Genomic DNA, 16,638 nt, shown 5'->3' with positions numbered 1-16,638 from the left:
GCCGAGGCTACGGGAGGATATAGGGGTAGGAGACGAACAGGTGGAATCTCTGTGGGTAGAAATACAGGGAGGAAAAAATAACAAAATCCTGATAGGGGTCTTCTATAGAGCACCAAAAGCAACAGAAGAAACTGAAAACTTACTACTAAGGCAGATAGAAGAGGTGTCAAAGCGAAACAAAGTAATTATCATGGGGGACTTTAATTATCCAGATATAACACGGGAGAACGAAACCTGCAAATCTCACAGGGGTGATAAATTCTTGAGAGTAATTAAAGACAATTACCTGAACCAACTTGTGCAGGAACCAACAAGAAGGAGGGCCATTCTGGACCTAGTACTAACCAACAAACCGGACCGTATAAAGGGGGTGCAGGTTGAGGGGCACTTGGGGAACAGTGACCACAATATAATCAACTTCCAGCTGTCAATCAATAGGAAGCCTTATCAGGGAGTGACAAAGAAACTAAACTTTAGTAAAGCAAAATTTGATGAGCTTAGAACTATCGGTAACATTAATTGGGACAACATCCTCAAAAATATCAGTACGGAGGACAAATGGGAAAAGTTCAAAAGAATCCTAATCGCCTCATGTGAACAGTTCATTCCCTTTAAAAATAAAAGAAACTCAACTAAAAGGAAACCAATGTGGCTCGACAAGACGGTAAGCGGGGCAATAAACGAAAAAAAGAAAGCGTTCAAACTACTAAAGCAACAAGGCAGCGAAGAAGCGCTAAAAACATACAGGGAAAAAAACAAAATATGCAAAGATACGATCAAAACTGCCAAGGAGGAAGCAGAAAGACGGATCGCCAAAGAGAGCAAAAACAACCCGAAGCTATTTTTCAACTACATTAACAGCAAAAGGATTTGCAGGGAGAGCGCTGGCCCTTTAAAAAACAATGCAGGAGAAATCATTGATGATGACGAAGGGAAAGCAAATCTACTAAACAGTTTCTTCTCAAGTGTATTCACAAAAGAAAAGGAAATGCCACACGAGATGCAGGGGAATAAAATGAACCCCTCACAAAAGATCTCATACCTAACGCAGGAGGAGGTGCGGAAGCGGCTAAAGAAAATTAAAATTGATAAATCGCCGGGCCCAGATGGATTACACCCAAGGATACTAAGGGAACTAAGTGACGAGATAGCTAGGCCACTATACCTAATATTTCTAGACACTATCAAGACCGGTGTAGTACCATTGGATTGGCGCATTGCCAACGTGGTTCCAATTTACAAAAAAGGGAGCAAAAGTGAGCCTGGTAACTACAGGCCAGTAAGTCTCACTTCAGTAATGGGAAAAATTTTCTAGGGGATTCTGAGAGACGCCATCGATGAGTACCTCAAGGAGAATAAGGGAATAACTCCTCACCAGCATGGATTCATGAAGGGTCGCTCATGTCAGACAAATCTGATCAGTTTCTACGATGAAGTAAGCTCTTAGCTGTACCAGGGAGAATCTATTGATTTTGTATATCTGGACTTCTCTAAAGCCTTTGACACCGTGCCACATAATAGGCTAATATACAAAATGAGGCAGCTCGGACTAGGCGAAAACGTGTGTAAGTGGGTAAAAAATTGGCTCAATGATAGAAAGCAGAGGGTGGTAATAAATGGTGCGTACTTTGATTGGACCACAGTCGCTAGCGGGGTGCCACAGGGTTCAGTATTAGTCCCCACTCTGTTCAACATATTTATCAATGACCTGATAGAGGGGCTGCACAGCAAAATATCAATATTTGCAGATGACACAAAATTATACAACATAATTAATGCAACGGAGGACAATGTGCGGCTACAAATGGACCTGGATAAGCTAGGGGCTTGGGCAGAAAAATGGCAAATGAAGTTCAATGTTGAAAAATGTAAGACTATGCACATGGGCAGGAGAAACGGATGTCACAAATATTCACTTAATGGGGTACCACTAGGGAAAAGTGATATGGAAAAGGATCTGGGGGTATTAGTGGATAATAGACTAAACTGGAGTAACCAATGCCAGTCAGCTGCTGCAAAGGCAAATAAAGTCTTGGGGTGCATTAAAAGAGGTATAGGGGCGAAGGACGAGAACATTATCCTTCCATTATATAAGGCACTTGTCAGGCCTCACATGGAATACTGCGTACAATTCTGGTCACCGGTGCTCAGGAAAGATGTCACAGTGCTTGAGGGGGTTCAAAGAAGGGCAACTAAACTAATACATGGAATGACGGGACTGGAATACCCAGAGAGGCTATCCAAATTGGGACTATTTACTCTAGAAAAAAGAAGGTTAAGAGGCGACCAAATAACCATGTATAAGTACATGAGGGGACAACACATGGATCTCTCCAGCAATCTGTTTACACCCAGGACCACGACGGTAAGAAGAGGACATCCGCTACGATTAGAGGAAAGTAGGTTTCATCACCAACATAGAAGGGGATTCTTTACTGTAAGAGCAGTTAGACTGTGGAACTCTCTACCGGAGGAAGTGGTGATGGCAAAATCCATAGAGGAGTTTAAAAGGGGACTTGATGTCTTTCTGGAGAAGAAGGATATTACAGGATATAAATATTAGGTTAAGTGTCAATCCGGGGATACAGGCAGGTAGGAACTATTAGGGGTTGATCCAGGGAACAGTCTGATTGCCATTAGGGAGTCGGGAAGGAATTTTTTCCCCAAAAGGGCTAATTGGCTTCTGGCCTTGGTTTTTTTTGCCTTCCTCTGGATCAACACAGTAGGATAGACAGGCTGGACTAGATGGACATTGTCTTCATTCAGCCTTACATACTATGTTACTATGTTACTGTGGAGAACACGGACTACTGGGGCCACTGTGGAGAACACGGACTACTGGGGCCACTGTGGAGAACACGGACTACTGGGGCCACTGTGGAGAACACTTACTACTGGGGCCACTGTGGAGAACACTTACTACTGGGGCCACTGTGGAAAACACTTACTACTGGGGCCACTGTGGAAAACACTTACTACTGGGGCCACTGTGGAAAACACTTACTACTGGGGCCACTGTGGAAAACACTTACTACTGGGGCCACTGTGGAAAACACTTACTACTGGGGCCACTGTGGAAAACACTTACTACTGGGGCCACTGTGGAAAACACTTACTACTGGGGCCACTGTGGAAAACACTTACTACTGGGGCCACTGTGGAAAACACTTACTACTGGGGCCACTGTGGAAAACACTTACTACTGGGGCCACTGTAGGGAACACTTACTACTGGGGCCACTGTGGGGAACACTTACTACTGGGGCCACTGTGGGGAACACTTACTACTGGGGCCACTGTGGGGAACACTTACTACTGGGGCCACTGTGGGGAACACTTACTACTGGGGCCACTGTGGGGAACACTTACTACTGGGGCCACTGTGGGGAACACTTACTACTGGGGCCACTGTGGGGAACACTTACTACTGGGGCCACTGTGGGGAACACTTACTACTGGGGCCACTGTGGGGAACACTTACTACTGGGGCCACTGTGGGGAACACTTACTACTGGGGCCACTGTGGGGAACACTTACTACTGGGGCCACTGTGGGGAACACTTACTACTGGGGCCACTGTGGGGAACACTTACTACTGGGGCCACTGTGGGGAACACTTACTACTGGGGCCACTGTGGGGAACACTTACTACTGGGGCCACTGTGGGGAACACTTACTACTGGGGCCACTGTGGGGAACACTTACTACTGGGGCCACTGTGGGGAACACTTACTACTGGGGCCACTGTGGGGAACACTTACTACTGGGGCCACTGTGGAGAACACTTACTACTGGGGCCACTGTGGAGAACACTTACTACTGGGGCCACTGTGGAGAACACTTACTACTGGGGCCACTGTGGAAAACACTTACTACTGGGGCCACTGTGGAAAACACTTACTACTGGGGCCACTGTGGGGAACACTTACTACTGGGGCCACTGTGGGGAACACTTACTACTGGGGCCACTGTGGGGAACACTTACTACTGGGGCCACTGTGGGGAACACTTACTACTGGGGCCACTGTGGGGAACACTTACTACTGGGGCCACTGTGGGGAACACTTACTACTGGGGCCACTGTGGGGAACACTTACTACTGGGGCCACTGTGGGGAACACTTACTACTGGGGCCACTGTGGGGAACACTTACTACTGGGGCCACTGTGGGGAACACTTACTACTGGGGCCACTGTGGGGAACACTTACTACTGGGGCCACTGTGGGGAACACTTACTACTGGGGCCACTGTGGGGAACACTTACTACTGGGGCCACTGTGGGGAACACTTACTACTGGGGCCACTGTGGGGAACACTTACTACTGGGGCCACTGTGGGGAACACTTACTACTGGGGCCACTGTGGGGAACACTTACTACTGGGGCCACTGTGGGGAACACTTACTACTGGGGCCACTGTGGGGAACACTTACTACTGGGGCCACTGTGGGGAACACTTACTACTGGGGCCACTGTGGAGAACACTTACTACTGGGGCCACTGTGGGGAACACTTACTACTGGGGCCACTGTGGGGAACACTTACTACTGGGGCCACTGTGGGGAACACTTACTACTGGGGCCACTGTGGGGAACACTTACTACTGGGGCCACTGTGGGGAACACTTACTACTGGGGCCACTGTGGGGAACACTTACTACTGGGGCCACTGTGGGGAACACTTACTACTGGGGCCACTGTGGGGAACACTTACTACTGGGGCCACTGTGGGGAACACTTACTACTGGGGCCACTGTGGGGAACACTTACTACTGGGGCCACTGTGGGGAACACTTACTACTGGGGCCACTGTGGGGAACACTTACTACTGGGGCCACTGTGGGGAACACTTACTACTGGGGCCACTGTGGAAAACACTTACTACTGGGGCCACTGTGGAAAACACTTACTACTGGGGCCACTGTGGAAAACACTTACTACTGGGGCAACTGTGGGGAACACTTACTACTGGGGCCACTGTGGAGAACACTTACTACTGGGGCCACTGTGGAAAACACTTACTACTGGGGCCACTGTGGAAAACACTTACTACTGGGGCCACTGTGGGGAACACTTACTACTGGGGCCACTGTGGGGAACACTTACTACTTGGGGCCGCTGTGGGGAACACTTACTACTTGGGGCCACTGTGGGGAACACTTACTACTGGGGCCACTGTGGGGAACACTTACTACTGGGGCCACTGTGGGGAACACTTACTACTGGGGCCACTGTGGGGAACACCTACTACTGGGGCCACTGTGGGGAACACCTACTACTGGGGCCACTGTGGGGGTGGGGTCACTATTACTGCAGAAGCCACTATGGAGGGGTCACTATTACAGCAGAAGCCACTGTGGGGGGGGGTCACTATTACTGCAGAAGCCACAGTGGGGGGGGGGGTCACTATTACTGTAGAGGCCACTGTGGGGGGTCACTATTACTGCAGAGGCCACTGTGGGGGGTCACTATTACTGCAGAGGCCACTGTGGGGGGTCACTATTACTGCAGAGGCCACTGTGGGGGGTCACTATTACTGCAGAGGCCACTGTGGGGGGTCACTATTACTGCAGAGGCCAATGTGGGGGGCCACTATTACTACAGAAGCCACTGTGGGGGTCCCTTTGGGGGAACACTATTACTGCAGAGGCCACTGTGGGGGTCCCTTTGGGGGAACACTATTACTGCAGAGGCCACTGTGGGGGTCCTTTTGGGGGAACACTTACTACTTGGGGCCACTGTGGGGAACACTTACTACTGGGGCCACTGTGGGGAACACTTACTACTGGGGCCACTGTGGGGGGGGGGGTCACTATTACTGCAGAAGCCACTATGGGGGGTCACTATTACTGCAGAAGCCACTGTGGGGGGTCACTATTACTGCAGAGGCCACTGTGGGGGGTCACTATTACTGCAGAGGCCACCTCTTTAAGACTCATCACATCCCCCATGTACTGTCTGCTGCTCCTCATCACATCCCCCATATAATGTCCTCACACCTTATCCCATCCCCAATATACTGTCCTCTTCCTTCATCACATTCCCCATATACTGTCCTCTCCCCTCATCACAGCCCGCATATACTGTCCTCTCCCCCTCATCACATCCCCCAAATACTGTCCTCTCCTCCTCATCACATCCCTCATATACTGTCCTCTCCCTCATCACATCCCCCATATACTGTCCTCTCCCCTCATCACATCCCCCATAACCTGTCCTCTCCCCTCATCACATACCCCATATACTGTCCTCTCTCTCATCACATCCCCATATATTGCCCTCTCCCTCATCCCATCCCCCCATATACTGTCTTCTTCCCCTCATCACATCCCGCATATGCTGCCCTCTCCTCATCACATCCCCCATATAGTGTCCTCTCCCTCATCACATCCCCCATATACTGTCCTCTTCCCCTCATCACATCCCCCATATACTGTCCTCTTCCCCTCATCACATACCCCATATACTGTCCTCTCCCCCTCATCACATCTCCCATATACTGTCCTCTCCCCTCATCACATCCTTCAAATACTGTCCTTTCCCCCTCATCACATCCCCCATATACTGTCCTCTCCCCTCATCACATCCCCCATATACTGTCCTCTCCCCTCATCACATCCCCCATATACTGTCCTCTCCCCTCATCCCATCCCCCATATACTGTCCTCTCCCTTCATCCCATCCCCCATATACTGTCCTCTCCCCTCATCAACCCCCCTATATACTGTCCTCTCCCCTCATCACATCCTTCAAATACTGTCCTCTCCCCCTCATCCCATCCCCCATATACCTTCCTCTCCCCTCATCACATCCCCCATATACTGTACTCTTCCCTCATCACATCCTTCAAATACTGTCCTCTCCCCCTCATCACATCCCCCATATACTGTCCTCTCCCCTCATCACATCCCCCATATACTGTCCTCTCCCCTCATCACATTCCCCATATACTGTGCTCTCCCCTCATCACACCCCCTATATACTGTCCTTTCCCCTCATCACATCCTTCAAATACTGTCTGCTCCCCCTCACCACATCCCCCATATACTGTCCTCTCCCCTCATCACATCCCCATATACGTCCTCTCCCCTCATAACATCCCCCATATACTGTCCCCTCCCGAATCACATCCCCCATATACTGTCCCCTCCCCTCAGCACATCCCCAATATACTGCCCCCCTCTCATAACAACCCCCATATATTGTTCTGTCTCCCCCTCATAACATCCTTCATATACTGCCCTCTCCCTCCTCATCATAGCCCTCATATACTGTCCTCTCCCTCCTTATCATAGCCCCCATGTACTGTCCTCTCCGCTCATTAGAGACCCCATATACTGTCCTCTCCCCCCTTATCACATTCCCCATAATCTGTCCTCACTCTCATCACATTCCTCATATACTGTCCTCTCCCCCTCATCACATCCCCCATATGCTGTCCTCTCCCCTCATCACATCCCCCATATCCTGTCCCCTCCCCTCATCACATCCCCCATATACTGTTCCCTCCCCTCATCCCATCCCCCATATGCTGTCCTCTCCCTCATAACATCCTCCATAGACCGTCCTCCCCCTCATCACATCCCCCAACTACTGTCCTCACCCCCCTCATCACATCCCCCATACACTGTCCTCTCCTACCCTTATCACAACCCCCATATACTGTTCTCTCTCACCTTATCACATCCGCCATATACCATAATCTCCATTCATAATATCCCCTATACTGTCCTCTCTCCCCTTATCACATCCCCCATATACTTTACTTTCTTTCTTATCACATCCCCACATACTAACCTCTTCCTTCATCACATCCCCCATATAGTATGCTCTCTCCCCTTATCACATCCCCTATATACTGTCCCCTCCCCTTATCACATCCCCCATATACTATCCTCTCCCCTCATCATATCCCTTATAAATCACAATTATCATATACTGTATTTTCCTTTCTCATCACATTTCGCATATACTGTCCTCTCCCCTCAATTACAGACCTCTCTCCCCTTATCACATCCCCTATATACTGTCCCCTCCCCTTATCACATCCCCCATATACTATCCTCTCCCCTCATCATATCCCTTATAAATCACAATTATCATATACTGTATTTTCCTTTCTCATCACATTTCGCATATACTGTCCTCTCCCCTCAATTACAGACCCCATGTTGTCCTCTCTCCCCTTATCACATCCTGCATATACTTTCTGGTACTGATTTACTTTGAGCCACTGGAAGTGGTGGATGTACACCACTGCTAGGCTGCTTGACAGCCTCATCACATCTCCCATATACTGTCGTCTCCCCTCATCACAGCCCCCATATACTGTCCTCTCCCCCTCATCACATCCCCCAAATACTGTCCTCTCCCCCTCATCACATCCCCCATATACTGTCCTCTCCCCCTTATCACATCCCCCATATACTGTCCTCTCCCCTCATCATATCCCCCATATACTCTCCTCTCCCATCATCACATTCCCCATATACCGTCCTCTCCCCTCATCACATCCCCATATACCGTCCTCTCCCCTCATCACATCCCCCATATACTGTCCTCTCCCATCATCACATCGCTCATATACCTTCCTCTCCCTCATCACATCCCCCATATACTGTCCTCCCTCATCACATCCCCCCCATATACTGTCCTCCCTCATCACATCCCCCCATATACTGTCCTGCCTCATCACATCCCCCATATACTGTCCTCTTCCTTCATCACATCCCCCATATACTGTCCTCTCCACTCATAATATCCCTTATACTGTCCTCTCTCCCTTTATCACATCCCCCATATACTGTCCTCTCCACTCATAATATCCCTTATACTGTCCTCTCTCCCCTTATCACATCCCCCATATACTTTACTTTCTTTCTCATCACATCCCCACATACTAACCTTTTCCTTCATCACATCCCCCATATAGTATCCTCTCTCCCCTTATCACATCCCCTATATGCTGTCCCCTCCCCTTATCATATCCCCTGTATACTATCCTATTCGCTCATCATATCCCCTATACATCACAATTATCATATACTGTCTTCTCCTTTCTCATCACATTTCACATATACTGTCCTCTCCCCCCAATCACAGACCCCATGTTGTCCTCTCTCCCTTTATCACATCCTGCATATACTGTCTGGTAATGCTTTACCTTGACGCCACTGGAAGTGGTGAATTTACACCACTGCTAGGCTGCTTGACAGCCTCATCACATCTCCCATATACTGTCCTCTCCCATCATCACAGCCCCCATATACTGTCCTCTCCCCTTCATCACATCCCCCAAATACTGTTTTCTCCCCCTCATCACATCCCCCATATACTGTCCTCTCCCCTCATTACATCCCCCATATTCTGTCCTCTCCCCTCATCAGTGAACAACTGGACGATTCTGATCCAGTCGTTCATTTTCTGCTTGCTTTTACATGGAACGATTATCGTTCAAAATCCCGCGGGAGAAAGCAAGCTACTTCCTAGTTGTAAGAGGCACAAGCTACTTACTATTGACATCGTGTGACATTAGGCCAGTCTGTTGGTTGAACGCAGATCTTAGGAGCGAAAATGTCCAAGTCACCTAAAAATAAAAATAAAAAGTGTTAGAATGGGAGTACACAGCTTTATTTTTGTGTATTGGATGTGGATTTGGAGCCTTCCTTAGCAGCTCCTACCATTAACAATGGTTTACTGTCTTTTGCAGGTCACTTGGAATACCATTCACTGATCATACCTATGAAGACTGCAGACTAATGCTAACAGCTAGAGACCTGACTTTACCCATGGAGGCTGGGCTTGTGGAGTTCACAAAAATCAGCCGGAAGTTAAAGTGAGAAGCAGTTGTTCCCTTTTTTTTGTATAAAAGTTGAATTTGAGTTCTCATTACTTGACTCAATTTGAGCTAGATGATGAGCGCAGGTCATCAAGATCTGCGCTCATTTAAATAGTCTTTACACAGGCCAATGCAGATTGTATGGGAGATGAGTAATCCTTAATACTACCATTCGACCCAAACACACTTTCATCATTGTCGCCACCTATTGATGCATGGAGGTGTGTTGCTGATTGATTTTTGTTAAAGGCTTCTGCAGGCGAGCGCAAGCGCAAATATGCATGCTCCTGCGCAACGTATTCGGGCAATGAAAGGCTTACATATATTTTTTTTGTTCATGCGCTAGCAATACTTCATGCTGTCATCAGTCACCCAGCCCCCAGTAATCATCCATAAATAGTCCATATGTGTGGCCAACAAAATTGCACGACATCTGTGCACTGCGAGACACACCAATCTCACAAGAATATGAATTGCAGTGTGGGAAAAAAATCGTGGCATGCTCTAACTCCTCACACTCCTCAGAATGCATCGTCACAGCTTTAATGCCTCGCATTGCTCTTGCATTACATGCAATGTGCATGCGAGTGCGATGCAAGGTTGCCATTTAAATCAATGGAAAACGCTTCCGATCCTCTATCGCACCTGAAATTCGTGCAAGAGGATCGGAACTTCACCAATGTATTTATGCCTGAGCAATGCCTCATGAGCGCGGTATCGGGCAGCTTCATGGCCCGACGTCTCACTCGTCCTTGTGTAGGAAGTCTAATGCAAAAAAATAACATGGAAGTTTAAGCAAAGCCACAGGTTTCTGAAAAAGTTTTTTTTTGTGCCGCTTGACTTTTCTTTTCAGTGTACAGATGCCTTGGTCTTAAGCTTGACTCTTAGCGCGGCACACCGTCATCACGTTGCATTATCAGGGTGGTTTACTGACACTTGGAATTGATTCTAATGGGTTTTGTTGTGTTAAGATAAGAGAACAATAGGTTTGTCATGGGCAAAAACTTCCCAAATCTTTGAATAAGCTCTTTGCTTTAGACCGCCTTCACACTGGCGAGAAAATCATGCGAGACGCACAAATATAAATCCCGTTCTTTTGAATTGAGTCCTACACATGAAGGATGTTTTCCCGCATGGCACCACAATGCACTGCAGGTAACCAACTGCAGCATGTTCTATCTTGCTGCATAAACTTACATAGCAGTCCCATTGTTTTCTATGGGGCCGGCGGCAGCATCGCACCACATGCTAGGCGCACACGATGCAATGCGAGGTCTCCCATTGAAAACAATGAGAGAAACTCTGCGATCCTCTGCCACGGCTATTAGCTATCCTCCGGCACGGCTACTTACCCGAAGTGATGCGAGGCGGTTTTGAGATAAAAATGCCTCACATCCGCGGGGAAATCGCATGTCGGTGAGCGAGTGATTCACGGCCCGATATCGCACTCGTCCGTGTGTTGTTAGCTTTTTTTTTTTTTTTAAACTTTGTCTTTATTAAGCGGGTCTGGACAAACATGTAACATTACAGTATTTTTGCAGGTTCTTTTTTCCGTATCAGTCTTGGTTGTCCCAGCCTGCATTTTTTATATTATTTATATTAAACTAAACAAAATAAAACAAAACATTGAAACAGACAGATTATATACATGAAATCTAACCTTTGACCCATTTTGACCACGGATATTTTTGGTCTACTGACCTGTATGTTGAGGATCTTCAAAGTTTTCGGAGGCCCCGCAGGCTATGGCACGATTTGTAGATCACCCTAAATTAGTGTGTCTCCCATTGCTATCTGTTCCTGGAACCAGCAGGTGTAGTAGAAGCAGTTTCTTAATTTGTCTTTTACCCTTTGTGGTAATAATTGAATGAAGCTCCCCCAGGTTTCAAAGAAGGTTTGTACCTTCTTTTCTTTGAAAAGTGAAGTTTCCGCCCAATCCATCTGGAACAGGAACGCTAGCTTGTCCAGGAACAGTCTGAATGGGGGCCCTGATGGTTGTATCCATGTTTGTAAAATGGCTTTTAATCCCGCTGCTGCTATGAAGTGCAGTAGTTTTCTAACGCCTCTCGAGCAGTGGTAGACTTCAGAGTCTAAGTAGCCAAATATTGCCCATGTTGGTTCTTGTGGGCAGAAGTTCGTCAGGTGTGTTTTTGTGTACTCTCCTATCCGTGTCCAGAAGTCCTGTATTGGGGGGCATGTCCATAGGTTGTGATATAAGTTTGCATATGGCGCCTGGCATTTGAGGCAATTTGGGGTGTCGTAAGTTCCTATTTGAAATCCCCTACTTGGGGTTATGTATGATCTGTGGGCAATTTGCTGTCTCATCTCCAGAAATCTGGCTGATGGTAAGTATCTGTGTGCTGAGGTCAGAGACTTCATTATCAATGTTGGTGTGAAATCAGGATTGTCCCTGGCCCACTTACCAACCCCCGAGTCAATGTCATCTTGCTCCCTCATATTTCTTATTATCCTGTACAGCTTGGAGATCATTCCCTGTGGGCCTGTTTTCCTAGCCGTCCATATGTCATTTGCTTGTACCCAGTCAGGTTCTCGAAGTCGTGGTATGAGTTCTGTGATATAGTGTCTGACCTGAAGGTATGAAAATAGTGGGATTTGGATCTCAGGGTATTTTTGTTTCGTTTCGTCATATGTTAGGATTCGTTTTTCCTCTGTGTGCAGCAGTCTGTCTATTGTGTGTATTCCTTTGGTCTCCCATTCCGCGAAGCGAATATATTATGGGGATTACCGTCTTGAAAGTTGGGGTTGTTCATTATCGACAGGTATGGCGATACTTGGGGTGATGTTTGGTTATCTTTGCGCAGTTTATTCCATGTTTTCCAGGCCGTTAATATCAGGGGGTTCTTTTTGATTTTTCCTGGGAGTTCTGCGTATGAGCAGTGGAGGATATTCTGGAGTCGTGTTGGGCCGGCCATTTCTTGTTCGAGTGGTTTGTTTGTGAAGTGTGACTTGGAATGAATCCAGTCATGAATGATTCGTGTTTGTGCCGCTAGGTTGTAGTCTCGTATGCTGGGTAAGTTGGTTCCTCCGTTCTCTCTGTGCTTATGTAATATTTTGAGCGCGATGCGTGGTCTTTTCCCTCCCCATATGAATCTCCTGTACAGATAGTTTATTTTCTTTATGTCTTTTAATTTTAGGAATATGGGTAGTGAGTGTAGGATGTATAATAGACGTGGAAATTCTATCATTTTTAATAGGCTCACCCTTCCCAGAAAAGAAATCGTGAAGTTTTTCCATGTGCTTAGGGTCGCTTCTAATTTTTTGATATGGGGATCTATGTTTGTGTTATATAATTTGGAAGGGTTTCTTGTGAGTTGTACTCCCAAGTATTGTATTGCGTGTTTTTCCCACTTAAATGGATACTGCATTGCCCATGGGGGTTTGGCCTGTCCCCTAAGAAGTAAAGCCTCTGTTTTGTCTAGGTTTAAAGTGTAACCCGAGAGTTTGCCGATTTTTTCCACGTCCTGTAATAGGGGTGTTAGTGTTTCCCTAGGGTTGTCTATCACCAGTAAAAGATCGTCTGCAAATGCTTCTACTTTTATCTTTGTCCCTCCGCATGTGGCTCCTGTAAATAGCGTTGTTTGTGTCAAGTATCTAAGCAGTGGATCTATTGATAGATTAAACAACAGTGGTGAAAGGGGGCAGCCTTGTCTAGCCCCTCTAAATAAGTCTATGTTGGGAGTATTAAGGCCGTTGACTGTGAGAGTCGTGGTGGCCCTTGTGTGCATTGTGTCTATATAGTTCATAAAAATCTGTCCAAAGCCTCTTTTTTCCAGCAGTCTGTTTAAATATGGCCAGGCCATTTTATCAAAAGCTTTTTCTGCGTCCAGACTCAGCAGCATTGTAGTCTGGCTCTCGGGGTTTTGTGCTATGACCGTCGCCGCTATGGCGGCTCTGATGTTTTTTAAAGCACTTCTCCCTTGTGTAAAGCCTTTCTGTGCTGGATCTAGTATGGACGGGAGGATTAGCTGGAGTCTGTCGGCTAGTATTTTGGACAGGAATTTATAATCGCAGTTTAACAGCGCTATTGGTCTGTAGGATTTTGGTTCTGTCTGGTCTTTGCCCGGTTTGGGGAGTAGTATCGTTCTTGATACTCCAAAGTCCTCTGCTTGTGTGTCGTTTTTGTATATTGTGTTGTACAGTTGGGTCAGTACTGGCACCATATCTGTTATTAGTATTTTATAATATTCCGTCGAGAATCCGTCGGGGCCTGGTGTTTTTCCCCCTAGTGCCCTCGAGATCGCCCCTCTTACTTCTTCCTCCCGTATGTCAGCGTCTAGTAAAGATGTTTGTTCTTCTGTTAGTTTTGGTAGGTTCACAGATTCTAGGAAACTGTTTATGTCCGGCATGTTTGTTGGTTCTGCCCTGTATAGGTTTTCAAAGTATTCGTGTAGTATTTGAGTCACTTCTTCTTGTTTTGTTGTGAGGTTATCTCCATTGGCGTGTCTTAGTGCCAATATTGGTTTGTGTGGTTGTTTTTGTTTAGCCAGGTTGGCTAGCAAGCGACCTGTCTTGTTGCCCCACCTGTAGAACTTGTTTTTTGTTAGTTGTGTTTGCCAGTGTGCGTGTGTATGTACGAATGTGTTTAGTAAATGTTTTGCTGTGAGGAAGGTTTGATATGAATTATCGTCATGGGAGTTCATATGTTCTTTTTGTGCCTCCAGGAGGGAGTGATGTAATGTCTCGAATTCTGTTTGGAATTTTTTCCTCCTATGGGACAGGTAGCTTATGATATGGCCCCTCATCACTGCCTTCGAAGCTTGCCAAAATAGGTTTATGTCCTCTATATGGGCCCTATTGTCGTCTGCGTAATTATTCCAGTTTATTTTCAGGTATGCCCTGAAATCCTCTGATTCCCACAAAAATGAGGGGAATCTCCATATTTTGGTTAGCCTTCGCGGGGCTATCAGTTGTAGTTTCATTGTTATCGGTGCATGGTCACTGAGGGATATTGGGTGGATTATTGATTGGTGGTGATATTCAAAAGTGCTGTTTGATATCAGGAGAAAGTCTATGCGTGAAAATGAATGGTGTGCATTGGAGCAGCACGTGTATTCTTTATTGGTGGGGTTCAGGAGTCGCCACGGATCACATAAGCTGAGTTGTTCTTTTAGCGTTAGTAATGCATGTGTGATTGAGGTTGTTTGGGTGGATGGCCCTGTTCTGTCCAGTATTTCGTCTTGTACGCTGTTAAAGTCTCCTCCCATGATTATTCTATCGTTTAGATACGGTTGTAGTTTTTCTATTAGCGTGGCACAGAATGCCGGTTGATTTGTGTTGGGGCCATATACGTTCACCAAGGTATATATTTGTTCTTCCATTTTGATTCTCATTATTAGATATCTGCCCTGCGGGTCGGCTATATTTTGTAGTATTACATGTGGTGTGTTTTTCCTAATCAAAATGGCTACTCCTCGTGATGCTGATGTATGGGAGGCTGTATAACATGCGTCTATCCATGGTGCTTTTAGTTCCCCTTTTCCCTCTTTTTTCCAGTGTGTTTCCTGTAAAAACACTATATCTGGTTTATATCTTTTTAAATGTGTGAGTACTTTTTTTCGTTTAATGGGTGTGTTTAGTCCGTCTACATTCCAGGACAGTATTTGTATCGTGGAGGGTGTTTGATATTCAGTTGTCTCTAAGTCTGTGGGCATATTGGTATGTGTCGGTTATAATTACCGTGGTTTTTGCCTCTTTGTTGTCGTCACATCCTTCGGTCCCAGCGAGCCGTGGATGCAACTGGGTGTTGATTGTGCCATGCCTGCGGGGCTCTCCGATCCTCCTTTCGGTCCGTTTTCTAAAGGTCAAATGGGTCAGAAAAAAAATAGAAAACATAAAAAACATGAAAAACATAGTTATAAACATATAAACTTTCAGTATTGAATTATTTTTCTTTTGCATAACGGGTGCCACATCCACGATGTTTCGAACAGGGTCATAATAAAGAGCAACTATGCAGTTCCTTTTTTCCCCATCTTTCTCATCCCTGTTCTCCGTCTTCTTCCATGCGCAGATGTCTTCTGGCTTCCTCCGGGGTGTTGAATATTAGAGATTTATTGCCATCTTGGATTCGGAGCTTTGCCGGATATAGCAATTGGAAGCGTGTGTTTTGTTCATGTAAGGCCTGGCAGATTGGGGTAAATAGTTTGCGTTTTTGTGATACTGCCACTGAAAAGTCCTGGAACAGTAAGATCTTTGATCCTTGTATTATTAGTTCTCCTTGTCGTCTGTAAGCTTGTAAGATTGTTTCTTTTGTTGCCCAATGCATGTATTTTGCTATCACTGGGCGAGGTCTATTTCTGTTGTTACGCCCCTCCCCCGGGGGGCCAATTCTGTGAGCTCTTTCTATTGTTAGAGGGTCTTTAGGTATGTCGAGCTGGAGTACTTGTGGTAGCTCAGTAGTTAGGTAGGTTATAAGCTGGTTATTGGTTACTGTCTCAGGTATTCCCACAAAGCGAAGATTATTACGGCGATGTCTATTTTCTAGGTCGTCGATTTTCTCCCGAAGCATTTCGGTTTCTGACTGATTTCTTTGTAGCGAGGCTTCCAAGCTTGCTATGGTTTGTTCTGTATTCTGGGTTTTCGCTTCTAATTCCGTCAGCCTTTGGGTGTTGTCCGTGATTTGGGATAATGCTGAATTTATGGATTTATGCAATGCCTCTAATCTGTTATCAAATAGGGGGAGAAGCATTTTTGACACCTCTTGTGCCACCAGTGTTGCCTGGGTTATGTCCATGTTGTTATTCATTGGTTGGTCATTAGTTTGTATGGCGGAAGTGTCCAT

General features: G+C 46.5%; 1 protein-coding gene across 1 annotated transcript in view; it reads left to right on the top strand.

The window, feature by feature from the left end:
* Positions 1-16,638, top strand: part of LOC136598675 (lysophosphatidylcholine acyltransferase 2-like) — a 91,189-nt gene that overhangs the window by 13,684 nt on the left and 60,867 nt on the right. Inside the window, exon 2 of the mRNA XM_066588758.1 lies at positions 9,708-9,833. Coding sequence (XP_066444855.1) covers positions 9,708-9,833 — 126 coding nt within the window. The remainder of the gene's footprint in view (positions 1-9,707; positions 9,834-16,638) is intronic.

Source organism: Eleutherodactylus coqui, unplaced genomic scaffold, assembly GCF_035609145.1.
Source record: "Eleutherodactylus coqui strain aEleCoq1 unplaced genomic scaffold, aEleCoq1.hap1 HAP1_SCAFFOLD_69, whole genome shotgun sequence".
Taxonomy (NCBI): Eukaryota; Metazoa; Chordata; class Amphibia; order Anura; family Eleutherodactylidae; genus Eleutherodactylus; species Eleutherodactylus coqui.
The sequence above is the reverse complement of the archived record's forward strand: the minus strand, read 5'-3'. Positions and strand labels throughout refer to the sequence as shown.